The sequence below is a fragment of the Salvelinus alpinus genome, chromosome 17 (assembly GCF_045679555.1).
Source record: "Salvelinus alpinus chromosome 17, SLU_Salpinus.1, whole genome shotgun sequence".
In the NCBI taxonomy this organism is placed as follows: Eukaryota; Metazoa; Chordata; class Actinopteri; order Salmoniformes; family Salmonidae; genus Salvelinus; species Salvelinus alpinus.
The window spans coordinates 14,635,354-14,662,617 of NC_092102.1; the positions used below are offsets into that span (position 1 = coordinate 14,635,354).

Genomic DNA, 27,264 nt, shown 5'->3' on the forward strand with positions numbered 1-27,264 from the left:
CCTTTAAAATCGACGCACCGCCCTTTAATTACGCTGCATGTAGCACTTCAACAGGCTGGCTGGCAGCCGCTATATGGTTTGTGGTTATGTTTAGGTCTGGCCGTGGTGTTGACAATACCACACTCCGAATGCGATGGGAATGCTGAAGGAATGGCTTTAAAACGAATTGTTCTCACGTTACTGGCCCTGTCTGGGTTAGCCATCGGTGATGGTAAGTGAAATAGCTACATGTGCCATCTTTTGATTTTGACTTCGTGTTTTTTGTTTTGTTTGTTTAACAGGAGGGTGGCTTGCCTAGCTGGCATCGCCTGTCGATCATCATGGCGTTGCCTGTCTGGGATTTGTAAACCACGGCTAGCTAGCTAACAAATCACATTTGACACATTGTAGCTAGCGCTGCTTGCTAAACTCGTTGAATAACACTGCCGGAGGTATACGGGCCGTGTGTTTGTCATCCGGCAGCTCACATGCTCATTTTACGTTAACTAAATAGGAAATGTGATTTAACGTGTCGAACAAAACATCTTTGCGTCTGGCGCGAGCTAACGTTAGCTGGCTAGCTAATTTGTTATCCAGGTGTGCACAAAGGGCCAGCAATGTAACGTTATTGTTTTGTTGATAGCTGGTGAATTTCAATATCGCTTTATTTGTGTGTCCATGTGGGTATACTACAGAGCAGGATCAATGAGTTAGCCAGCTAACTTGCCTACCTATTCTGAAATAAATACTTGTTTTTTGGGGTAAATCTTGAAATGGGCATGGTCTGATTCAGGGTTTCCCAAACTCGGTCCTGCGGCCTCCCCTGGATACACGTTTTTGTTTTTTGCCCTAGAACTACACAGCTTTTTCAAATAATCAAAGCTTGATGATGAATTAGTTATTTGTATCAGCTGTGTAACATTAGTGTTAGGGCAAAAACCAAAACGTGCACCCAAGGGAGGCCCCAGGACCGAGTTTGGGAAAACCTGGTCTAATTGACCCAACAACCCAAAACGTTCCTAATGAACCAGAAAATCAATAGTTATTTATTTAATTTTTTTTACTGACTAACTCATTGATCCTGCTTTGTAGTCTACCCCTCTGGAAGGAGACCACACGTTTCTGTTGATATTAGTTATCTGTGTGTGGCTGTGTTATGCTTTAGTGTTTATAAAACAATCAAGTGGAGATTAGAGTAACTTTAGCTGTTTGTGTGTATCATTAGCTCTTCCACAGAAGACAAAGTGAAAGACCACATTTACAGACCTTTTAAGATCTTTGTGATTTTTCTGCATCTATTAGTTATCAAAACCGAAGTAATTTAGCTAGCCAATATCCTTCAACCAAGAGAACTGGATAGAAAGAATTCAGACTTAAATCCAGATGTGGTACTTTTTTTAAAACAAGTAAACGCATTGCGAAGCTAATAAATTAATTTGTCATATGCTTTGTAAACCACGGGTGTAGACTAACAGTGAAATGCTTACTTACGGGTCGTTTTCAAACAATGCAGAGTAAAAGAAAATAGAAATCGCGACGCAAGGAATAAATACACAGTGTATAAGGTCTCCGCATAAGTGTCTCTGTTACAGGAGTAGTAAAAAGACCACCGCGCACTATCCAAGTGGAAGCAGGCAAGGGTGTGACAACAGCCATCCATTCTAAGTATGCAACTGACACCATCAGTTCAGGGCGTTCCTGCATGTGGGCACTCCTTGCTAGCTAACGTGAGCGACACCGGAGGACCGTGCCCTTCGCTCCCGCCTGTTGAACACTTTGCCCTCACCGGCGGGGGCGAAGGACACTGTCTAGCTTGCTAGTTGGCGACACACTGTGTCGACCCCCTCCTGCTGTATACCGGAGAAAACCGTGCCCGAAAGGCAGAGGCGAAGGACACTGTCTACCGGTCGTCCTGCCTCCCGCTGGCACAGCAGGCGGGAGGCTAGGCCGACACTGTACTAGCTAGTTTGATAGTTAGCTAGCACACAGTGTCATCCTTGTCGGGCTAAGCTAGCACACGGTGTCCTTCGCTCCTACTTGCCCTCGCCATCATTAACAGAACTGTGGGAAAAAAGTGCCCAATAGGCAGAGGTGAAGGACGCTGTCTACCAGTGTATGGCTAGCTAGCTACCGTTGTCGCCCCCGCCCCTTCTTCTGTGGGGTTTATCGTCAGCAGGCATCCAACGTTATTGTGCATTAATTCCACCTACTGTACTGGAGCACCCCTGCTTCCCGCAACATAAAAATTGACCAACAGAAGTATAAAGAGAGGTTCCATGCAGGAACGCCCTGAGTTGCTGGCCGCAAGTGCACCCTTCTCGTCCATTCAGCCGACCCAGACAGAAGTCAAAGTTTAAGTCTGGGTTCTTTGTGAAGGAAATGTGGCGAATGGGTGTCTTTTCAGACTCCTGCTATGGGGCCACCCCCCCCCCCACTGTCTTCTCAGAGCAGCTGTTGACCAGATCCAAAATGGTGGTCCTCTGTAGCTCAGTTGGTAGGGCAAGGTGCCAGGATAGTGTGTTTGTTTCCCTGGATCACCCATACACAAGTCGCTTTGGATGAAAGTCTGCTAAATGGCATATTATGATAAATTAATACATTTGGATTGGAATTTGGCATGGTGTACCTAGTCTGTAGCTACTAGCTAGACCTGTTTGTGCCTGTGTATTGGGTTATTTGTACTTAGCTTTTTGAAAGGGTAAAAGTATGTTCAATTAAACTGCTGGAAGAAGCTGGTGTTTCATTCTTTAGATTGAAAATCATTGCACATTATTCCACTTGGGGCATTTAAATGGAATAGTGGCGGGAGTGTCTGGCCAGCTCCCAGTAATTTCTCTCTCTGTGCTCTATTCTCTACATGTAAAGACATTTCCCCTGTTGCAACTTGCCACTCACAGAAACTGAAAACAAGGACTGGGAAAGTTAACCCTATCTGCCAATGTCAATAACCTCAAGTCTGCTGCCACCCATTAGTTAAGTGACTCATTCCTCTTCCAAGAATCAGAGCTACATTCCTCCCTCATCCGGCCGGGTTCAGATAAGGACATGATCCACGTTGATTTGTCACCTTTTTCCATCACTATTCACATCTTATAGGTAAAAACATTGTTTTTACCGTGTTGAAGTGAGATGGCGGGAGGGTTAGATAAGTGGAGGGTTAAATGGACGGGCTCAGGGATTGAACCCTGGTCTCACCACTAAACCAAACTCCAGAACTGGTCTTGTTTTTAAAGGTGACTTTATGGGAACATATGACTGGGACAGACTGGGATGCACCCGAGTTGACCGTTTTGACTGGGGTAGTCAAATGTAGCGCTGAAGGACTAGTAAGTTCTCTAGTACCAGTGAGAGTGGAGGTTTCTCTGGCTCAGGGTTTCAGGTTGTGTCCAGCTGGGCTGCTGTGTGAAGAGGGGCTGACGCTGCTCAGCCTGGAGCCAGACTTTCACACCACAAAATGGATTATGCTGTAACAAAGCTGAAACTAAAACCTGACAAACGCAAAGGTAGCGCTAGCCACCTAGTAAAAAGTTGGACGCCGACCTCGGCTTAACTTTGGACCCTGACGCCAGCTCCCCTCTAATCAGGACTGCTTTAGACCTGGAACACCAGGTGTGTGTGCATTTACTTATCAAGTTGGACAGAAAGCCAGCAGGCTCCAAACCTGGTAGGGTAAGAGTCGAATACCCCTGGTCTAGGACTACTACTGGTGGGTTATCTGGTCTGTGACGGTACGTCTTTACTCACAGGGTCGCCATGGCTTACAGGTTGCCAGTTTAGTTTCCCGTTGATGACATTGGAGCTGACCAATCATTAGCCTCGTCGTTATGAAGCTGACATGCCTTTGTGACTTAACTTGGTGCCAGAATAAAATGGATGTGCAATGTGATATATGCACTGTCTGAGCCACAGATACACTGCCGTGAGGCAGGGCGCGTCTCCTGCTTTCTCTCTGGTCCCTCTCTCTTTCCCCTCTTACACTCTTTCGTTTGCTTCCTCTCTCTCGTCTCCTGTGTCTCTCAATCTCTCTACCCCCCCACCCTTCACATACTTTAGCCTATAGTGGACCTGACTGACCCATCGCAGACTTATCTTAATGTTATGTCGTCTCACATACAGTTCCCTTAAGTATTCATACCCCTTGACTTATTCCACATTGTGTTACAACCTGAATTCAAAATGGATTAAATAGATGTTTTCCACACCCATCTACACACGATACCCCATAATGCCAAAGTTATCTTTTGCAAATTGACTGAAAATAAAATGCAGACATACCTCATTTACATAAGTATTCACACCCCTTTGCTGTGCCACTCCAAATTGAGCTCAGGTGCATCCGATTTCCTTTGATCATCCTTGATGTCACTACAATTTGATTGTAGTCCACCTGTGGGTGTTTGGACATGATTTAGAAAGACACAAGGTCCCACAGTTGACAATGCATCAGTGGAGGCTGGTGGGATTAGCTATAGGAGGACAGGCTCATTATAATGCATGGAATGGAACAAAGTCAAATGGGGTTTCCAATGGATTTCTCCTTTGCCAAGATAATCCACCTGACAGGTGTGACATATCAAAAAGCTGATTAAACAGCATGGTCATTGCATAGGTGCGCCTTGTGCTGCGGACAATAAGTCGACTCCTAAAATGTGCCGTTTTGTCACACAACACAATGCCACAGATGTCTCAAGTTATGAAGGAGCATGCAATTGGCATGCTGACTGCAGGAATGTCCACCAGAGCTGTTGCCAGAGAATTGAATGTTCATTTCTCTACCATAAGTCGCGTCGGTCATTTTAGATAATTTGGCCGTACGTCCAACCGGCCTCACAACCGCAGACCATGTGTAACCACGCCAGCCCAGGACCTCCACATCCAGCTTCTTCACCTGAGGGATCATCTGAGACCAGCTACCCGGACAGCTGATGGAACTGGGGTGTATTTGTCTGTAATAAAACACTTGTGGGGAAAAACTAAGTTGGTGGGCCTGCCCAGTCATGTGAAATCTATAGATTAATTAATTTCAATTTACTGATTTCCTTATGAACTGTAACTCAGTAAAATCTTTAAAATGTTCCATCTTATTTTTGTTTACTATAGCAAAATTTTCTAAACAAGTTTTCACTTTGTCATTATGGGGTATTGTGTGAGACGGGGGAAAATATATATTTTTAATTCGGGCTATAACACGACGCGCACTTTAACTCTACCTACATGTACATATTACCTCGTCTAACCGGTGACTCTGTACCGGTACCCCCTGTGTATATAGCCTCGCTATTGTTATTTTACTGCTGCTCTTTAATTATTTGTTACTTTTAATATTTGTTTTGCTTAACCAACAATGCCTTTAAGAAAAGTGTTAAGGGCTTGTAAGTAATCGTTTCACTGAGGTCTACACCTGTTGTATTCGGTGTGTGTGACAAATACGATTTGATTATGTCAAGGGGTATGAATTCTTTCTGAAGGCACTGTATGCGTCCTGCTGCCCACTGTGCCAGTAACTGATAGGGCTACACAGCTAGTCCGGCTTCTGTTTCAGGGTTCGCTTGAGGTGCTTAAAGTAAGTGAAATTCAAGTACAGGAAATCTGAAATTGTTTTTTTTTCTTCTCGTGTTTCGTGCTGTGGTTGCCACCCACACTGCCAGGCAGGTACAGAACTGACTGATTAGGTGTCGGCAAACGTCACATCGGTAGCTAAAATTACGGGTAAATGTAGATTCAAACCTGCCATTTGTGCGTATGGAACATTTCTGGGATCTTTTATTTCAGCTCATGAAACACTGGAACCAACCAACCCACACCGTGTAAGGTGCAAAAATGCGTCAGGCTTTGGCATTGCGAGCATGGGTGAATCGGCCCTGAAGAGCCACATGGAAGGGGAAAGGCGACAGTGCAGGATGCAGTGCAGATACACTATTCAAGGCGTTGTTCTCTGAAATGTGTACATAGTGAATAATTATTCACTTTCTCTGCAACAACCGCCAACCCCTATTTCGATATATCCAATTGGTAGTTCGTTTTGTTCTATCGCTGCAACTCCTGTACGGACTCGGGAGAGGCGAATGTCGAGAGCATTGGTGTGAACCCGGAAGCCAGCCGCACCAATGTTTCGGAGGAAACACCGTACGTACCACTGGCGACTGTCAGCGTGCATGCGCCCGGCCCACCACAGGAGTCGCTAGAGTGCGATTGGCCGAGGACATCCAGGCCGGCCAACTCCTCCCTAACCCGGACAACGCTGGGCCAATTGTGCGTCGCCTCATGGGTCTCACTGTTGCGGCCGGCTGCCACACAGCCTGGGTTCGAACCGGGATCTGTAGTGATGCCTCAAGCACTGCAGTGCCTTAGACCGCTGTGCCACTCGGGAGGCCCTCCAGAGCTTTTTTTAACAATCGCATCATTCACGGAGCGCCTGCGATATTCCGGTTTATCAAGCAGCAGCCATGCTCCTGCCATTCTGGTGGACGTTCATGTGCCCTTTTCCTCACACAGCGCCCTTCTCCCGACCGGCGACTCTAAAGCTGCCAGTCGCAAGCAAGGCGCTTTTTTGTAGCTATTAAGTAGTAGACGTCCAATTTAAAAACGGTCACTAAGCTGGAATTGTGTGTTAATGCGAAAAGGAAATGTATGTTCACCATAAGGCATATCCCAAAATTCTGCTCATCACTACTCAAATTACAAAATCAACAGCACTAACACATGTATGTAGTGAAACGTGTATTATTGAGTAGGACTTGTAAGGTAGTGATGAATACGAAGTTAAAACATTTTTCATGAGATTGTGGCGATATCTGGCGGCGACTAGAAACAATTGCATAAATTGAACTATTACAAACTGATGGTCCTTGAAAATAAATATTAGTGCCTTGAAAAGTATTTGAAAGGCCTTGAATTTGACTTGCCACTGTCTGTACGAACCCTTTTCCTTGTTGCAGAACGAAGCGTTGTGGTTTAATGGGTTCTATTTCCTGCTAGTATTATGCACCTCTTGTAACCACTGGAAACAAGACCGGACCACTGCTGTCATTATCTCTCCTTGCCTCATGTAATCAGAGAACATTCATTTAGTACAGCCAATAAGAAATCCCTTTTTCCTTGGCTGAACTGTAAACGGAATAGGATTTGGCGTGCTGCTGAACTAGCCATTTGGGTGCTGCTGTGTGTGTGTGTGTGCGCTGTGTGAAAGCTGTTTCATGTCCTAATGATGTTATGGAAATGAAAGGGAGCACATAGTCAGATTCCAACATGTGCATGCCTGTCTACCAGATCAGAGCCAAGGGAATGTACAGGAACCGAGCTGCCTGGGACTCACTGGGTTCAGGATAGATTTGCAGCTAGGACGGTTTTTCTGCTTTTACGTCGTGTCTGTGTTTAACGTGTGGTGTGTGACTTAAGATATGGTCTGGTGCTTCCTATACATTCATCTATGTGCATATGAGGTAGTTGAATTCTGTTTTGTACGTGTCTGTTCTGTTGTGGGTCTATTAGTCTGCGTTGGGCCCACTGAGGGCTGAGTGAGAGTAGCTTTCCTCCCTTAATCACCAGGCTAATAACCTCATCTTTTGGTTCTGTGTGTTTTGTGGTGAAGGCTCTAGCCTGGGTCCACTAGGGGTGAGTGTAGCTTAACGACCCGGGCGCCTCTAATGACCTCCAGCCCAGAGAGCCCTGGAGGCTGAGAGGCCTAATCGCAGCCACAGACTGTCTGGCCTCTCACTGACCTGTGGACATGATCACTTAAATACAAATTCAGAAATATGATTCGGTGGTCATTAGCCTTATGTTATGTGTTACTGCAGTGTCTGTGTGTCACAGTGCAGTGGACTCCTATGGAGGAGCTGAACCTGATACCCACCTTCCACTGCACTGCCGTTTAGTCTCCAATCAGTACACATTTCAGAGAACAACGCCTTGAATAGTGTATCTGCACTTATACTCATGTAGACAGGCATACAGAGGGTTAGGCAGGTACTAGTGGGCTATGCTGTTTAGAATTGGATGTAATCTGACCCTGTGATGCTGAAGACCAATGTAATGACTTTCCTCCTTCCTCCCAGTATTGATAAAGGCTGAAGTGTGTGTGTGTATGTGTGTGTCTGGTGGCGTCTGCTTGTCTTGATCAGCCCTCTGTCTGGTAGCTAACTGTATCTAATTTCAGCTAGTGCAGTTTGGGTAATGGTGCTCACACGAAGTCTGTCTGCTCTGTGCTGTGCTGTTTAGCCCCCAGAATTCTTTGCTGCTGTGTAACAGTTTTGTCCCATGCCAAACAGGCTTAGGCTAAATGTTTTCCACTGACATCATACTCATTCTTGAGGTGTACTGTTGTAACTGACTGATTCACCATATGCACATGAACACAAGCACTGTGAGTGTCAGCGTCTGACTGGCACACAACAGTCACTGCAACAACGTTTGTCTTAAACCCATTTCTGTGCTTTTGGAGTCCGTCTCCCACAAAGCTCTCTCCTGAACCAGACCTGGGTTCTAACACTTTCAAATCTTTCAAATCCTTTTAGCGTTTGCTTCCGCTTGCCTGGAGTGCCAAATGGGTGGGGTTTGCAGTTTTTCGACTATTCTATTGGTCCATTGCACTAGGCAAGCTCAACCAAGCCCAGCTTAAGTATTTGGAATCACTTCTAATAGTATTTTTAACCCAGGTCTGTCCTGAGCTCAGTCCAAATGAAGCAAGCACTGGTTATGGCAAAAACTGTTTTATTCATCCCTCCCTTCACTGTGTTTGTGTCCCAAAGGATACCCTGTTCCCTATGAAGTGCAACAGTTTTTACCAGAGCCCTTTTGGGGACTGGTCAAAAGGGGTGCAATTTATAGGGAATATGGTGCTATTTGGGATGTAGCCTATGTCTGCCCCTTCCTGCCATTTGGAATGATAGGGTCTTAACACTTTGCTGTTAAACGGCTCCATCCAACCTGTATTCAGTCTAGACTGGGTAATAATGATTGAATGTCACAGCTGGTTACTCTAGCTAGCTGCAGACCCCTCACAGCTGGGGGGGGGCTACATAAACCCCCCTTTACTGTCTCCTCCCTTCCTATCTGTGCTCTTCCCCTCTGCCTGTCCCCTGTCTCTGCCCACAGAAGATTAGATTTTCAGCAATTCCTCATAGGCCCCAAATTTGCAGACATTTTATAATAAAAAATAAAAACATGTAAATCTTGTTTTGTCAAAGTCCTTCATCAAAGTATTTGATCTATTCTATCCCCAGAGCACAAGGTCTGGTGAGTGGAGCACTCCTCCACCTCCTCTCCATGCTTCCCTGCTCTTTGTTAAGCACAGGGCCAGTCCAATCCCTCCTTGTTTCCCTGTAATCTCAGCACAAAGGACCAGTGTAAGGACACCAATTATGTGCAGAGTTCACACCAACCAGCTCAACCCCCACAGTGTAGCTGACTGTCCCTCCCCTGGGAAGCCTACTCTCTGAAAAGAGTCAGTTCTGTTTGAAAACTTTTGAAAGGAATTAAATCATGAGCAAAAATGTTCTGAGTTCTCTGCTCTGTTTCTTCTGACACATTTAGAAATCTTGTGTTTATATATTAGGCACACACTGATGGGTTGTGGTATTCTGTCTACTATATGTAGGGCCATATAAAATATGTTTAGTTTTTTTTACCTGATTCCGTTTTCTCCTTTTTGTTTTTCCTGGGTTTTAATTGTATAATTTTTTTTTTACTCAAAAGCACCATTTTTTAAAACAAAATTGAATGTTCTAAGTCCACAACAATGCTTATTAAACCAAGACTACTTTTGAGGCCTGGGAAAAAAATACAAGAGATTTTTGGTTGTAGTTATCTTTAATGCAAGTGCACATTATCCTTTAATGTTTGGTTAGCAATGTTGCTGATTTGAAATTTTCACAACAATATTTGCATGTGACGCTAGCTATGAACCTCAATCAACCTGAAGTTCAAAACTTTGATCAAAGGCACCATTTGTGTTGACTAAATTAAACTGTCCTTGTCCCACCGAAGGATGTAAAGACACACACACACATTGTACATTTCGCATGTAATATGCTACAAATTGGATTATGGTATCTTTTAACATTATAATTGTCATATATTCTAGCTAATGGCTCACGTTCTATAAGATAAATTGCACAATCCACCTACATGCCATTGACCTTCTGATTTTGTCTCTGCATTCTAAAGTAATTTTCAGCGAATAAACGAGGTAGAATTACAACGCTCCCCACGCACCATTGTTTTCATTCTTTGAATGTTTAATTAGCCTACATTTTCAGCTCCTTATTTTCATGTACTGTACCTAGAATACAAATGTTTGGATTTGCACTAAGCAATTTCCTCTAAGGAAAAAAATGTGAAACTGGCACATGTTTAGATCGTATGTACGTTATCTATAATTTTAAATTGGTAACACGAGGCTAGCTCAACAATATGCAAACAAGGTGAGTTTAGCTATTCTCTGCTTCAGTTGTACAATGACTTGGTGATGCATGCCATTTTATGATCATCTGCAAAATGGGTTCACCTGGCCGATATCCTGAGACGGTGACAATCAAATAAAACCGATTTGGAGAGCTCACAACTGGACAAAGCATTCACCCCTTTTTCCACATTTTGTTACAGCCTGAATTTAAAATGGATCCAATTGAAATTCTGCCACTGCCTACCCCATAATGTCAAAGTGGAATTGTATTTTTACAAATTAATAAAAAATGTAAAGCTGAAATGTCATGTTTTCAACCCCTTTTTATGGCAAGCCTAAATATGTTAACGAGTAAACATTTTGCTTTAAGCCAAATAGTAAGTTGCATAGACTCACTCTGTGTGCAATAATATTGTTTAACATGTGTATATATATATTTTTATGACTACCTCATCTCTGTACCCCACACACAATTCTGTAAGGTCCCCAAGTCGAGCAGTGAATTTCAAACATCCATTCAACCACAAAGACTAGGGAGGTTTTCCAATGGCTCAAAGGTAATAATGAGCAGACATTGTATTCACCATGCTCAAAGGGATATTCAATGTGTTGGATTTGACCCAAACACAATGCATCACTGAGGACGACTTTTCATATTTTCCAGCATGGTGGTGGTTGCGTCATGTTATGGGTATGCTTGTCATCGGCAAGGACTAGGGAGTTTTTTGAGATAAAAATACCATCTGTTGAAGATACAGTATCTCTACTCATTCCTGTTGGCCAGTCATAAGGCTAGGGAGTCTGTAGCATAGCAACCCATATTTTCTCCCTCCCTTAGTTAAAGGCTTGTCCCCTCTTTCGAATGGATATTTTCCCCGATGTCTTAAACTTCTGTAAACTGTTTGTCTGTGTGTATGGGACAGTCATCACATCGGGCTATAAACCACGGTTTCTGGTTAGGGTAGGTTTTAATAGTCAGTGGGTCCACCATCTCCAATGCACTTCCTTATAAACTCACTCAGTCAGCGTATAGATCGATGGTGTTCTCTGAGGCTGACCGGAACAAATCCCAGTCCGCGTTATCAAAACAATCTTGAAGCGTTGATTCCGATTCGTCAGACCAGCGTTGAACGGTTCTACTCACTGGTACATCCTGTTTGAGTTTCTGCCTATAAGACGGTAGGAGCAAGATGGCGTTGTGGTCGGATTTGCCGAAGGGAGGGCGTTGTAAGCATCGCGGAAGTTAGAGTAGCAGTGATCGAGTGTGTTACCCCCCCCACCACCACCCGCGAGTACTACAATCAATATGCTGCTAGAATTTAGGTAGCCTTGTTCTCAGATTTGCTTTAAAATCCCCAGCTACTGTAAATGCAGCCTCAGGATATATGGTTTACATAGAGTCCAGTGAAGTTCCTTGATGGCGGTCATGGTGTCTGCTTGAGGGGGAATGTACAAGATTTGATTTAAAAACTTGGCAGTAGTCTCGTCCTGGGTCCTTCTCCCTGCCTTATTTAAACTATTTAGCTAAACTATGCTCCAGAATAGGATGTGGCACTGTGTTGTTTTTCTCTCTCTATCAAAGCCTGTTGCTTCATCTCTGTGTAATCTGCAGGAAATTCCGTGTCTGTGATTGCGTGTGAACTTGGACACGCTCCACTAGGAGTTACTGGCACTTCCCCCGTCTGTCCCTGGCTCCAAGAGCAGTCCACATGCTGTTGCTGACGAGAATGACTGAATTACAAGAAACTGCACACGCTGCTGCTGACATGAAATGGCAAGATGTCGACTCATTCCACTTCCGCTTTCCTTGAAAAACGCTGTTCCAACAACACACACACATACAGTGCATTCGGAAAGTATTCAGACCCCTTGACTACTTTTTTTGTTACGTTACAGCCTTATTCTAAAATTGATTCATTTGTTCCCCCCCCTCAATCTACACACTACCCCATAATGACAAAGTTTCTCATTGGAACTTATTTTGTACATAATGTCGCAGCTACCATCTCTTATGACCGAAAAGAGCTTCTGGACATCAGAACAGTCATTACTCACCTCAAATTGGACGAAGAATTTTTCTTTAATGAGTCGGACGGGAAGGATATACTTCAAACAGGCCCTCATCCCCGTCATTCGCTGGAGAAAGATTTCGCGGAAAGAGATCGGGGTTCCTTGTGAAGATCAGGTGACGGGTGGCTAGTCTGCCTTTGCCATCCGTACTGTTAGCTGACGTTCAATCGCTGGAAAATTAAATGGGACAAACTGAAAGCACGTATATCCTACCAACGGGACGTTAACTGTAATTATCTTATGTTTCACCGAGTCGTGACTGAACGACGACATTAATAACATACAGCTGGTGGGTTATACGCTATCGGCAAGATAGAACGGCAGGCCGTCGCTCCATGTATATTAGTAAACAGCTGGTACATGATATCTAAGGACGTCTCAATGTTTTGCTCGCATGATGTAGAGTATCTCATGATAAGCTGTAGACCACACTATCTGCAGAGTTTCCATCTCTTTTTTTGTTGTTGTAGCTGTCTACATACCACCACAGACTGATGCTGGCATGAAAACCGGACTCGATGAGCTGTATTCCGCTATAAGCAAACAGGAAAACACTCATCTAGGTGGCGCTACTAGTGGCCTGGGACTTCAATGCAGGGAAACTTTTAAATCAGTATTACCTGATTTCTATCAGCATGTTAAATGTGCAACCAGAGGGGCAAATAAAACTCAGGCCACCTTAACTCCACACACAGAGATGTGTACAAAGCTTTCCCTTGCCCTCCATTTAGCAAATCTGACCATAATTCTATCCTCCTGCTTACAAGCAAAAATTTAAGCAGGAAGCATCAGTGACTCGGTTTATGAAAAAGTGGTCAGATGAAGCAGATGCTAAACTACAAGACTGTTTTGCTAGCACAGACTGGAATATATTCCGGGATTCTTCCGATGGCATTGAGTACACATCAGTCACTGGCTTCATCAATAAGGGAATCGACGTCGTCGTCCTCAGTGACTGTACGTACATACCCCAACCAGAAGCCGTAGATTACATGCAACAGTCACACAGAGCTAACGGGTAGAGCTGCTGCTTTCACGGAGCTGGACTCTAACCCGGAAGCTTATAAGAAATCCCGCTATGCCCTCCCACGAACCATCAAACAGGAAAAGCGTCAATACAGGACTAAGATCGACTCGTCGGCTATGGCAGGGCTTGCAAACCATTACAGACTACAAAAGGAAGCACAGCCGAGAGCTGCCCGGTGACACAAGCCTACCAGAAAAGCTAAATAACTTCTATGCTCGCTTCGAGGCAAGTAACACTGAACATGCATGAGGGCATCAGCTGTTCCGGACGACTGTGTGATCATGTTCTCCGCAGCCAACGTGAGTAAGACCTTTTTAAACAGGTCAATTTTCACAAGGTCGCAGGGCCAGGCGGATTACCAGGACGTGTACTCCGAGCATGTGCCGACCAACTGGCAAGTGTCTTCACTGACATTTTCAACCTCTCCCTGTCTGAGTCTGTAATACCAACATGTTTCAAGAAGACTACCATAGTCCCTGTGCCCAAAAACACTAAAGTAACCTGCCTAAATGACTACCAACCCATAGCACTCACGTCTGTAGCCATGAAGTGCTTTGAAAGGCTGGTCATGGCTCACATCAACACCATTATCCCTGATAATTTCAATTTGCATACCGCCCCAACAGCTCCACAGATGATGCCATCTCTATTGCACTCCACACTGCCCTTTCACACCTGGACAAAAGGAACACTTATGTGAGAATGCTATTCATTGACTACAGCTCAGCATTCAATACCTTAGTGCCCACAAAGCTCATCACTAAGATAAGGACCCTGGGTCTAAACACCTTCGTCTGCAACTAGATCCTGGACTTCCTGAAGGGCTGCCCCCAGGTGGTAAGAGTAGGTAACAACCCATCCGCCACACTGATCCTCAACACGGGGGCCCCTCCTGTAGTCCCTGTTCACTTATGACTGCATGGCCAGGCACGACTCCAACACCATTAAGTTTGCCGATGACAACAGTGGTAGGCCTGATCACCGACAACGATGAGACAGCCTATAGGGAGGAGGTCAAAGATCTCACCATGTGGTGCAAGGACAACCTCTCCATCAACGTGATCAAGACAAAGATGTTTCGACTACAGAAAAAGGAGGACCGAGCACACCCCCATTCTCATCGACGGGGCTGCAGTGGAGCAGGTTGAGAGCTTCAAGATCCTTGGTGTCCACATCACCAACAAACTAACATGGTCCAATCACACCAAGACAGTCGTGAAGAGGGCACGACAAAACCTATTCCCCCTCAGGAGATTGAAAAGATTTGGCATGGGTCCTCAGATCCTCAAAAGGTTCTACTGCTGCACTATCGAGAGCATCCTGACGGGTTGCATCACTGCCTGGTATGGCAACTGCTCGGCCTCCGACCGCAAGGCAATACAGTGGGTAGAGTGTACGGCCCAGTACATCACCGGGGCCAAGCTTCCTGCCATCCAGGACCTCTATACCAGGCGGTGTCAGAGGAAGGCCCTAAAAATTGTCAGACTCCAGCCACTTTAGTCAGACTGTTCTCTCTGCTACCGCATGTCAAGTAGTAACGGAGCGTCAAGTCTAGGTCCAAGAGGCTTCTAAATAGCTTCTACCCCCCCAAGCCATTAGACTCCTGAACAGCTAATCAAATGGCTACCCAGACTATTTGCATTGTCCCCCTCCCTCTTCTACGCTGCTGCTACTCTGTTTATTATCTATGTATAGTCACTTTACTAATGTACATATTACCTCAATTACCTTGACACTGGTGCCCCCACACATTGACTTTGTACCGGTACCCCCTGTATATAGCCCCGCTATTGTTATTTACTGTTGCTTTTTAATTATTTGTTATTCTTATCTCTTTTTTTAGGTATTTTCTTAACCGCATTGTTTAAGGGTTTGTAAGTAAGCATTTCACTGTAAGGTCTACACCTGTTGTGTTCAGCGCATGTGACAAATCAAATTTGATTTGAAATAAGGCGTTTTTTATTTTTATACATTTGCAAAAATTTCTAATCCTTTTTTTTTTTGCTTTGTCGTTGAGGGAAAATATATTTCATCCATTTTACAATAAGGAAAAAGTCGAGGGGTCTGAATACTTCCCAGAATGCACTGTACACGCAGGCGCACATTACACACAGCAGTTCAACTGTGGGAGTGGCTCCCAGGACTTGTTGGGTAGTATGGCCACTTGCATGTCAGTCACACATTATGATGGCGCAATAGGTGTGTGTGTGTGGGGGGGGGAGATGAGTAAACTTAAGGGAAGTGGGTTGAGTAAGACTGAGTGGGTGGGAAAGTGTTACTAACCCGACAATATTTGGATCCTAAGGAGAGTGGTGAAACTACAGCAGCAGGAGTAGCTCAGGAAGAAAGTGGTGTTTCAAACCGTTGTAATTCTGATTGAGGATGGATATTTTTGCAAGAGACTCCAGAGATGAACCTACAGAGGAAGGTTAAAGCTTGTGCTAAGTCTGTCTTGGCTTACCAGTGAGACTGAGAGACTAGTGCTCATTGTTGATGATCCAGCAAACTTCACAAATGCCGGCCGTCTAAAAAATGTCAAAGCTTGCATATAACGGATGAATCTAATATCTTAACAAGGAAAGTCAGTTATATGAACTTAAGTATGGTTTCAGAAATCTCACCCTACCTACCTACTTCATTAGTGAAATACATACAGCAAATGATTGCGAAGATCATAGATTAGGTGTTTTTGTTTATTCTCAAAAGCATTTGATACTGTTGATCATAATAGTTTCAATAAAAATGTGAAACAGGAGTATTTGTCTGAAATAAAGCCCTTGTGGAAAAAAACTCATCCTGATTGGCCTATGCCCTCCCAGGCCCAGCCAATCAGAATGAGTTTTTCCCCACAAGGGCTTTAATAAAGACAAATACTCCAGTTTCATCAGCTGTCTGGGGGGCTGTCACGCAGACTATCACGCAGGTGAAGAAGCCAGATGTGGAGGTCCTGGGCTGGAGTGGTTACACGTGGTCTGCGGTTGTGAGGCCGGTTGGACATACTGACAAATGTTCTAAAATGATGGAGGAGGCTTATGGTTGAACATTCAATTCTCTGGCAACCGGTCTGGTGGACATTCCTGCAGTCAGCATGTCAATTGCGCTCTCCTTCAAAACTTGAGACATCTGTGGCAGTGTGTTGTGAAAACACTGCACATTTTAGTGGCCTTCTATTGTCCCCAGCACAAGGTGCACCTGTGTAATGACCATGCTGTTTTATTCAGCTTCTTGATAATCCATCCACCTGACAGGTGTGGCATATCTTGTCAAAGGAGAAATGCTCACTTACAGGGATATAAGCAAATTTGGGCACAACATTTTAGAGATGTTTTTTTGCGCGTATGGAACATTTCTGGGATCTTTTTTATTTCGGCTCATGAAACAGGACAAACACTTAACTAGTTTTATATTTTTGTTTAGTATATTTGTGTTTTACTCTCACATGTTGATGAACTGAGGTAAATTAAATCTATCTAATTTCTCAGTGGTTTAAAATGAACATTGTCACTGACTGTTATTATTTGGTCCAAAGAAAATAGAAATCAGATTATATAGGGGTCCATATTGATATACCTGTAGATCATGCCTGTACGCTTTCTTGGTGTTCTGATTTGATGATGAATTGTCATGGAAACAATAACCTCTAAGATCACCAAAAATTTGAGGATAACTGGGCAAGATTAAGATATCTCCTGAACAGAAGTGCTGCGCTCTCTATTACACGATGATCGTCCCATTCATCAGTTACTGTAACATTATATGGGCCAGCACATCGCTCTGTATGAAGAATATCATCTGACCATACCTCAGACCGTTCAGCACCTCTTAAAAAGAAAGAGGACTCCTGAATATTTATCAAATTTAAGTTGCTCAATGTGTTTACGGTACGTTAAATCACTTATTATCCTCAGGAATTCCATAACTGCGGCTACGCCGCCCATTTTCAAGAACGACTAATTCTCAATTCCGAATTACCTATAAAAGCCCCATGATCTGGAACGCATTCCTGTCTGATTTTGCTAAGCTATCCTTTGTCCATCAGTTATACACCCCCAGTAGCTTGACTTTCTGTTTAGATTTTCTATTCCTTTATCTCTTTTGCGTTTTGATTTTATTGTTTGTTTGTCCACACTGCTTAATCGGTGTGATTTATGACCATTGAGGGGTGGGGGTATTACTCGAAAAGCCATTTTGGGCTCCTGCACATACTGTCATTTAAAACCATTTTTTTTTTTTACTGTTACTCTTTTCTGTTTGAGCAAATAAACTAACCGGGCGGTAGGAGAGGGCTCCTCGCAGAAAGCTCAGAGTAAATCACATTTTATTTTTAATCCAGAGGGTGTTGAGGTCTGACAAAGCTTGGTCCTTTAGAAGTATCTTTTAGGTGGCAGCAGACCTGAATTCACTCTGTCCCCCTCTGTTTGAATTTGTTGCCATTTTATTCTAGTCTTGCTTTCAATTTCCTCTGAAGCCAGAGTGATTCGTTTTGAGTGGCCCAGCTATTGTAGACTTGTTAAAACAGGCCCCTATCAAACTCTGTGCTGCAGGCTTTAAATCAAAGCTATGATCCTGACAGTGTTTTGGGGACTGAGTCGCGCAGCAGTCTAAGGAACTGCATTGCAGTGCTAGTGGTGTCACTACAGACCCGGGTTCAATCCCGGGCTGTATCACAACCGGCCGTGATCGGGAGTCCCATAGGGCGGCGCACAATTGGTCCAGCGTCGTCCAGGTTAGGGGAGGGTTTGGCAAGGGTACGCTGTCATTCTAAATAAGAATTTGTTCGTAACTGACTTGCCTAGTTAAATAAAAATGTGTTCTCTTGCTTTCTTTGAGTAGCAGAATGCTGCTTTGGGGATTTGACTGTTGGGTTTCGGTGCGTCTGTCCCAGCATCCCAGGACAGTCTCCTCTCCATGGAGTATTTGGCTTCCTCTGCTTTAGAGAAACTGGTTTCCGTCCGGGTCTCTGTCTGCTGCTAAACCAGTCTGCATGCACCGCACTCCACTGGCTGTATTGTTGAGTCTCTTCTGAATGGGACTCTATCCTGGCTAGTCCGGTAGATGGAATGTACTTTGAAGCTTGTATTGTTGGTTTAGAATGCCCTCTGCTGGACAAATGTGAGTACTGCAGTGACTCAAGTGTTCTTACAGACTGGACTAATATCGTATTGCTCATCAAGGAGCATAGGCCATCAACAACTGTTCTTCATCGCATTCTGTTCTGGGATGTTCTCTCCAACTCATTCCACCCCATGCCTGTTATCTCTGTCTCTGATTCAAGCGCCCATGGTATGATAGTCCTGATGCCTAACTAGTAGTCATTCTAACCTCGTGCCTCCCTCTCTTTTTCCCCAGCCCTGCGTTGTAACTGCACCAACTGTGTGAAGTCTGGTTATGAGTGTGAGACTGACGGGGCGTGCATGGCCTCCACCTCCTTCATCCAGGGGCATGAGCAGCATGTAAGGATCTGTATCGCCAGAGACAGCCTTGTGCCCCCTGGCCAACCTTTCTACTGTCTCAGTGCTGAGGGACTGCTCAACACACACTGCTGCTACACTGACTACTGCAACCGCGTCGACCTCAAGGTTCCCTCGCGTGAGTAAAGCCGAAGTCACACCGGCTGCGTTTTGTGTGTGTATCGCATCAGAAAAGCTTCCTCGTCTCCTGTCATTAAAAAAAAAAATCTGCACAGATTTGAAAGAACAGGGCTGGTGAAGGCGACCCCCTTATAGCAACCATTCTGCGTCTACCCCTGCAATGTTTTCATATCAGTGCACATAAGTGAGAGGAGATGGAGGAAGCCACTTTGGACTGTTGAGATGCACCCTTTGTTTTATTTGACTGGGAAAGATGGTAATACCACTGCTAACACCCTGCTCTCAATTTCTCCCTCGCTCCAGTCCCGGTGAAACCAGGGGAGCTGGGCTGGGTGGGCTCTGGAGGCCCCTGGGGGCCGGTGGAGCTGGTGGCTGTGATCGCAGGGCCGGTCTTCCTGCTGTGCATGCTGCTGCTGGTGGGGTTATTCCTCTTCCAGCATCACCAGAGGACCTACAGGTGAGTCTCTGGTCCCAGGTAGTACCATCTGAGTACTCCCTACAAATGGGACGGCAGGGCTGTGTGTATTTGGGGGGGGGGGGCGGGTTGAGAAGATACAATTTAATTTTAGTTTCTGACAGCTGATCTTCTCTCGTACAGCCACAGACAGCGGCTGGAGGTGGAGGACCCCTCCTGTGAACACCTCTACCTAGCCAAGGACAAGACCCTGCAGGATCTCATCTATGACATGTCCACCTCCGGGTCTGGTTCTGGTGAGTAGACTGAGCCTACACTGCTGGAAGTAAAGGTTCTATACACAGAACCGCCCTGAACTCTACCCTCGCCTGCGAACAGAGGTCCTGTTACACTGGGGATTCATTCAATGTTTAGAATACTCTTTAGCCACGTCTGTATGTAACACAATAGATGCATATGTGTACACATACAAGTTTAGTACAAGTTAGTGTTTAGGTGAAAGCCCAATGGTATCAGTGGTGCTTCTTTCTGCTTCCTCCTGCAGGCCTGCCCCTGTTCGTGCAGCGTACGGTGGCCAGAACCATCGTTCTGCAGGACATCATAGGGAAGGGCCGCTTCGGGGAGGTGTGGCGGGGGAAGTGGCGCGGGGGAGACGTGGCGGTGAAGATCTTCTCGTCCAGAGAGGAGCGCTCGTGGTTCAGAGAGGCTGAGATCTACCAGACCATCATGCTGCGACACGAGAACATCCTGGGATTCATCGCCGCCGACAATAAAGGTGAGCATTCCGTCGCTGTTCTACTACAGCACCACACAGAGAACCGTGTACACACACACACACCACTTACAACACAGACATTCATGTTAAGTGAAGATATCCCTGGTGTTATGTAGGTGAATTTCATCAACGTGCCTTTGTTGACTCAACAGTTTCTTTTTATTGACAGTAGAATTATCCTCTCTCCATCTTTCTGTGCATCTCTCTCGCGTTCCCTCTTTCTCTCTCTCAGATAACGGCACATGGACGCAGTTGTGGCTGGTCTCAGACTACCACGAGTACGGTTCTCTGTTTGACTACCTGAACTACTATTCTGTGACTATAGAGGGCATGATCAAACTGGCCCTGTCTGCCGCCAGCGGCCTGGCTCACCTGCATATGGAGATCCTGGGCACGCAGGGTAAGCACAGCGGCGAGATGAATAAGGACCATACTGTGCATTTGGAAAGTATTCAGACCCCCTTCACTATTTCCACATTTTGTTACATTACAGCCTTATTCTAAAATTGATTAAATGTTTTTTTTACCCTCATCAATCTACACACAATACCCTATAATGACAAAACGAAAACAGGTTTTTAGAAATGTTTGCTAATTTATTAAAGAGAAACCTGAAATCTTATTTACATAAGTATTCAGACCCTTTGCTATGAGACTCGAAATTCAGCTCAGGTGCATCCTGTTTCCATTGATCATCCTTGATGTTTCTACAACTTGATTGGATTCCACCTGTGGTAAATTAAATTGATTGGACATGATTTGGAAAGGCACACACCTGTCTAGATAAGGTCCCACAGTTGACAGTGCATGTCAGAGCAAAAACCAAGCCATGAGGTTGAAGGAATTGTCCGTAGATCTCCGAGACAGAATTGTCGAGGCACAGATCTGGGGAAGAGTACCAAAACATTCCTGCAGTATTGAAGGTCCCCAAGAACACAGTGGCCTCCATCATTCTTAAATGGAAGAAGTTTGGAACCACCAAGACTCTTCCTAGAGCTGGCCGCCCGGCCAAACTGAGCAATCGGGTGAGAAGGGCCTTGATCAGGGAGTTGACCAAGAACCCGATGGTTACTCTGACAGAGCTCCAGAGTTCCTCTGTGGAGATGGGAGAACCTTCCAGAAGGACAACCATCTGCAGCACTCCACCAATCAGGCCTTAATGGTAGAGTGGCCAGACAAAAGCCACTCTTCAGTAAAAGGCACATGACAGCCCGCTTGGAGATTGCCTAAAAACTCTCAGACCATGAGAAACAAGATTCTCTGGTCTAATGAAACCAAGATTAAACTCTTTGGCCTAAATGTCAAGCGTCACGTCAGAAAGGAACCAGGCACTGCTCATCACCTGGCCATTACCATCCCTACGTTGAAGCATGGTGGTAGCAGCATCATGCTATGGGGATGTTTTGAGGGAAAGATGAACGGCGCAAAGTACAGAGAGATCCTTGATGAAAACCTGCTCAGGACCTCAGATGTGGGAGAATGTTAACCTTCCAACAGGACAACGACCCTAAGCACACAGCCAAGACAACACAGGATTGGCTTCGGAACAAGTCTCTGAATATCCTTGAGTGGCCCAGCTAGAGCCCGGACTTGAACCCGATCTAACATCTCTGTAGAGACCTGAGAATAGCTGTGCAGCGACGCTCCCCATCCAACCTGACAGAGCTTGAGAAGATCTGCAAAGAATGGGAGAAACTCCCCAAATACAGGTGTGCCAAGCTTGTAGCATCATACCCGAGAAGACCTGATGCTGTAATAGCTGCCAAAGGTGCTTCAACAAAGTACCGAGTAAAAGGTCTGAATACTTATGTAAATGTGATATTTAAGTTTTTGAAAACATTTCTAAAAATCGTTTTACTTTGTCGGATATTGTGTGTCGATTGATGGGCGGGGGAGGGGGCTATTTAATCAATTTTAGATTAAGGCTGTAACAAAATGAGGAAAAAGTGAAGGGGTCTGAATACTTTCCAAATGCACTGTATGTGTTAACACACATTCCTAATTAGCCAGGGTGTTATACAACAAAGCAGAATCACCAAGTTAGCCAGTTAACTTTTGCTACCATCACTTTACACGTTACACCTCTATTCCTACAATCTTCATTGTTAGCACTCATTGCCCTGCCTATAGATTTAGCATTTTTATAGGATCCCCATTAGCTGATTCCATGACGACAGCTAATCTTCCTGGGGTCCGACACACAACTAAAAAGACATTACAGACAAAAGACTTTACAGCTAGTATACATTACAAACGTTTAACGAATAGACAGTGCCAACAGTCGATGACCTGGTTCAAATGTTAACCTGGTTTAAATATTGTCGTGTGCTCCTGTGCTCCTTCCATTCCAGTCTTCCAACTCAGTGTTTCCTCCCCTCTAGGTAAGCCTGGCATCGCCCACCGGGATCTGAAGTCTAAGAACATTTTGGTGAAGAAGAATGGCATGTGTGCCATCGCTGACCTGGGGTTGGCGGTACGCCATGAGTCCATCACTGATACTATAGACATCGCCCCTAACCAGCGTGTTGGCACCAAGAGGTACTGACCAGACTAGCTGCCATGTCTATTTTATGCAGTCTATTCATTCAATTCAGGACAAGAACATTGTAAAAAATATATAGATGAAAGACACTTTTCAATCATGGAATATTTTCGTTCAATTCATCTCCTGAATTTGGCAGATTTGATACTGTATCTCAGTGATATACTGGTACACAAAACATCCTTTCCTTTAGTGGAAACCTGTTTGTCTCTCCGTCTCCCAGGTATATGGCTCCAGAGGTCCTGGAAGAGACCATCAACATGAAACACTTTGACTCGTTTAAGTGTGCTGATATCTACGCCCTGGGGCTGGTGTACTGGGAGATAGCGCGCCGCTGCAACACTGGAAGTAAGACACGGACTGGGTTCCTTGCAGAGGGTCCGATGTCACAATGCCTGGGGAAGAGCTTCAGCTCATTTTGGCCACACGAGTAGTTACTTAGGATACATGGGGATTTGTAAATGAGTGATTCTGTGCAGTCTGACTGCAATGTAGTTGAATTGAAACACACTTTCACTTGTCAAGAACCACATTAACATTACTATGAAATAGCAATCTTCGTAGATGTGAGCATGTGACTGACCAGGCTCTCCCTCTGTTCTGCCCCCCCCAGGTATCCACGAGGAATACCAGCTGCCCTACTTTGACCTGGTGCCCTCTGACCCCTCCATAGATGAGATGAGGAAGGTGGTGTGTGACCAGAGGCTGAGGCCTAACGTGCCCAACTGGTGGCAGAGCTACGAGGTAATGAGAGAGAACAAATACGCACAAAGAAACCTCAGACTTTCTGGGCAGAAACATTGCATTTGTTTTCTAAGTTATTAGTGATTGACTGCATTTTAAATGTAAATATGGTGTAAACAACAAAAAAAAGTTTTTATTGTACTTTATTCACATAAGGCAATTCATTTGACATTTCCTTTTCACCCTGTGGGACTAGTGGAAAGGTTGGTTGATTGTGTGTTGACCGACTAACCTCCCCCTCTCTCATCCTCCAGTCTCTGCGTGTGATGGGTAAGATCATGAGGGAGTGCTGGTACTCTAACGGAGCGGCCCGCCTCACCGCTCTACGCATCAAGAAGACCCTCTCTCAGCTCAGTGTCGAGGAGGACATCAAGATGTAGGAGAAGAGTGGGACGGACGGACGGCAGAGCCATGTAGCTCGCTGGAGACGCACAACGATAGGCATAGGCTGTATATCAAATGGCGCCCTATTCCCTATCTAGTGCACTACTTTTTGACCCGGGGTCATGGAAAATAACACGGAAAGGACAGACTAAATCCTGCCAGTTTTAAAGCCACTCTCCCAAGTTGTGACAAGGCCTACCTCACCTTATTAGCCAAAACTACTGAGAATCTCCCCTCTGCCCCTCTCTTCTTTCTCCCTCCTTCACTATGGCTTTCCTCACCTGGTTATCCCAACCTCCTCTCCTTCACCCACTCTTATGGGCCACCACACTACAACACTACCATTATTATCCCCACCAACCTCCCTGTTCTGTTTTACTTTGTGCTCCGAGGCAGTAATTATTACTATTGTACAGTGACAGGAATTTCGTTTGTAATATTTTGTACATCTTTTAATTTCTTTTTGCCAAAAGACTAGCTACGTCCTGAAAACTCATATTCATAATGTGGTTTCATGTCCACATTTTTAAGTTAAAAGAATCTAGTTATGAGTTTGTTTTCATGGCAACATGTTGTTGCTTTTGGGAGATTGTGGGAGAGTAGCAGACGACTCGCTTGTCGTCACCCGACCACCTGTACAGGATGAAATCAACCATATTAGGCAGAAAAGTCACAATATACACTGAACAAAAATATAAACGCAACATGTAAAGTGTTGGTCCCATATTTCATGGGCTGAAATAAAAGATCCCAGAAATGTTCCTTATGCACAAAAAGATTGTTTTTCTTAAATGTTGTGCACTAATTTGTCTACGTCCCTGTTAGTGAGCATTTCTCCTTTACCAAGATAATCCATCCACCTGACAGGTGTGGCATATCAAGAAGCTGATTAAACAGCATGATCATTACACATGTGCTGGGGACAATAAAAGGCCACTAAAATGTGCAGTTGTCACAACACAATGCCACAGATGTCTCAAGTTTTAAAGGAGTGTGCAATTGGCATGTTGACTGCAGGAATGTCCACCTGAGCAGTTGCCAGAGAATTTATGTTCTCTACCATAAGCCGCCTCCCATGTTATTTTAGAGAATTTGGCAGTAGGTCCAACTGGCATCACAATCACAGACCACGTGTAACCACGCCAGCCTAGGCCCTTTACACTCACCTGCGGGAATGTCTGACATTAGCCACCTGGACAGCTGATGAAACTGTGGGTTTGCACAACCTGAATTTCTGCACATACTGTCTGGTAAACTCAACTGCGTGCTTGTCCTCACCAGGGTCTTGACCTCACTACAGTTTGTCGTAACTGACTTCACGCAGTAAAAGTGTGCTTTTCACAGATGAATCCCAGTTTCATCTACTGGGCAGATGTCTTACGACATGACGTATGGCGTCATGTGGGCGAGCAGTTTGCTAATGTCAACATTGTGAACAGAGAACCCCATGGTGGGGATATGGTATGGGCAAGCATAAGCTATGCTCAATGAACACAATTGCATTTTATTGATGTCAATTTGAATGCACAGACATACCGTGATGAGATCCTGAGGCCCATTGTCGTGCCATTCATCCACCGCCATCACGTTTCAGCATGGTAATGCACGGGCCCCATGTCGGAAGGATCTGCACAGCTGAAAATGTCCCAGTTCTTCCATGGCCTGCATACTCAACAGACATGTCACCCATTGAACATGTTTGGGATGCTCGACGTGTACAACAGCGTGTTCCCGCCAATACCTAGCAATTTTGAAGAGTGGGACATCATTCCACAGGCCACAATCAACAGCCTGATCAACTCTGTGAAGATGTCGTGCTGCATGAGGCAAATTGTGTGCCTCATACTGACTGGTTTTCTGATCTACGCCCCTACCTTTTTTTTAAAGGTTTCTGTGACCAACAGATGCATATCTGTATTACCAGTCATGTGAAATCCATAGATCAAGACCTAATTTATTTATTTCAATTCACTGATGTCCTTATATGAACTAACTCAGTAAAATCTTTGAAATTGTTGCGTTTTTCATATTTTTCTTCAGTGTACATCATTAGAGTAGACATACAGCCGTTCCTATACAGCTTTCAGAAGCCTGGAATAGCTTGTAGTTGATTGGACAACATTTCACATGAGTCATTTAAGACTTGTCAAGCATTAAAACAGAGGGGTTGCATTCTGCTACTTGAATACGTCGCTCACTCCTTGTACGTGACTCCTACACGTATCACATTTTGAGATTTGGTCCAGTTTATGTTTTGAAATGTGGCAGGGATGTTTTTTTTGGAATGGTTTTATTTATTAGATCATTTTTGACGAATACACTGCTTTGATGTGATTTAAGAAGCCAGTCAAAGATGTTGAGTGATCGATCTGTAGCCTATTTTTCAGTCCAACATGTAGGTAGGGGTAAGGAGCCTTTTGGACCTAGACTTAAGTGCTCCATTACTGCTTACCGTGCGGTAGCAGAGAGAACAGTATGACTTGGGTGACTGGTATCTATAAGAGGCATAAACGATGGTAATAAACTGTTTTACTGGTGGATACATTGTGATTTGTATACGAAACATGGGCATCTCTTTTTCTCGCTGTACTGTGGTCGTTTTTTTCAGTGACATCTTCAATGGTACTTTCAGCGATGCAGAAGTCAAAGGAGAGCTTGTCCTAGAGCTCAGGAAAACAAATGTTTTATTCTTGGCTTGTAGCTATCGATCTTCCCTTTTACACTGGGCTAGTTGATATTGTGATGTAACTATGAGCCCATTGTGTATTTATTTTCAGAAAAATATGGAATTTTTGATTGAACAGGGCAAGAATAGGCTTTGATATCTATAACTGTTATTAACACTGGAACTGGGCTCTCTGAAAAAGGATACGTGTTCTGATGGCATGCAGAACAAGGGGGCTGTCTCAACACGGGGACATCTGTCTTTACTGAGGTAAAAGATATAGAATGCAGAGGGGGAAAATATTTATTTTTTCCCCCTTTGGATTTGGGGCGTGTATACCCCAGTAAATGTTGCTGCTACTGTAACATTGGCAAGGATATGACAGATGGTGTATTTGGGGGTCAATCTATTCTGGTATTTCATGAGGGCTTTGAGGAAGAGATGGTTGTCATGAGAACCAAATGTCATTCCTATTCATGTTTTAGCATGGGAATTTGTTTTTTGTTATACCATCAAATGTCCTATTCATACTGTAAACACCTCTTTAATATTTCAGATGCCATGTTACACTACTCTTTTTTTCAGGACTAGTTAGAAAGTGTGTACATATGGTAGGTGATATACATTAAAATACAAGTTTTGTATTAGTCTGTCTGAGTATCACTTT

The 27,264-nt window shown here is 44.5% G+C and overlaps 1 protein-coding gene across 2 annotated transcripts; it reads left to right on the plus strand.

Annotated features, from left to right (window-relative positions):
* On the plus strand, positions 1–27,244 carry LOC139542220 (activin receptor type-1B-like). Of its 2 annotated transcripts, none has more exons than XM_071347391.1 (10): positions 1–211; positions 18,831–19,070; positions 19,376–19,529; positions 19,671–19,783; positions 20,032–20,262; positions 20,495–20,662; positions 22,614–22,800; positions 23,028–23,152; positions 23,418–23,548; positions 23,803–27,244. In XM_071347391.1, the coding sequence occupies exons 1-10, from the start codon at positions 151–153 to the stop codon at positions 23,926–23,928; spliced, it is 1,536 nt and encodes a 511-aa protein (XP_071203492.1). In that variant the 5' UTR covers positions 1–150; the 3' UTR covers positions 23,929–27,244. The 2 variants fall into 2 exon arrangements, with proteins under 2 accessions (XP_071203492.1, XP_071203494.1); XM_071347393.1 differs by having other exon boundaries at positions 6–211; positions 22,644–22,800.
* The last annotated feature ends 20 nt before the right edge of the window (positions 27,245–27,264 follow it).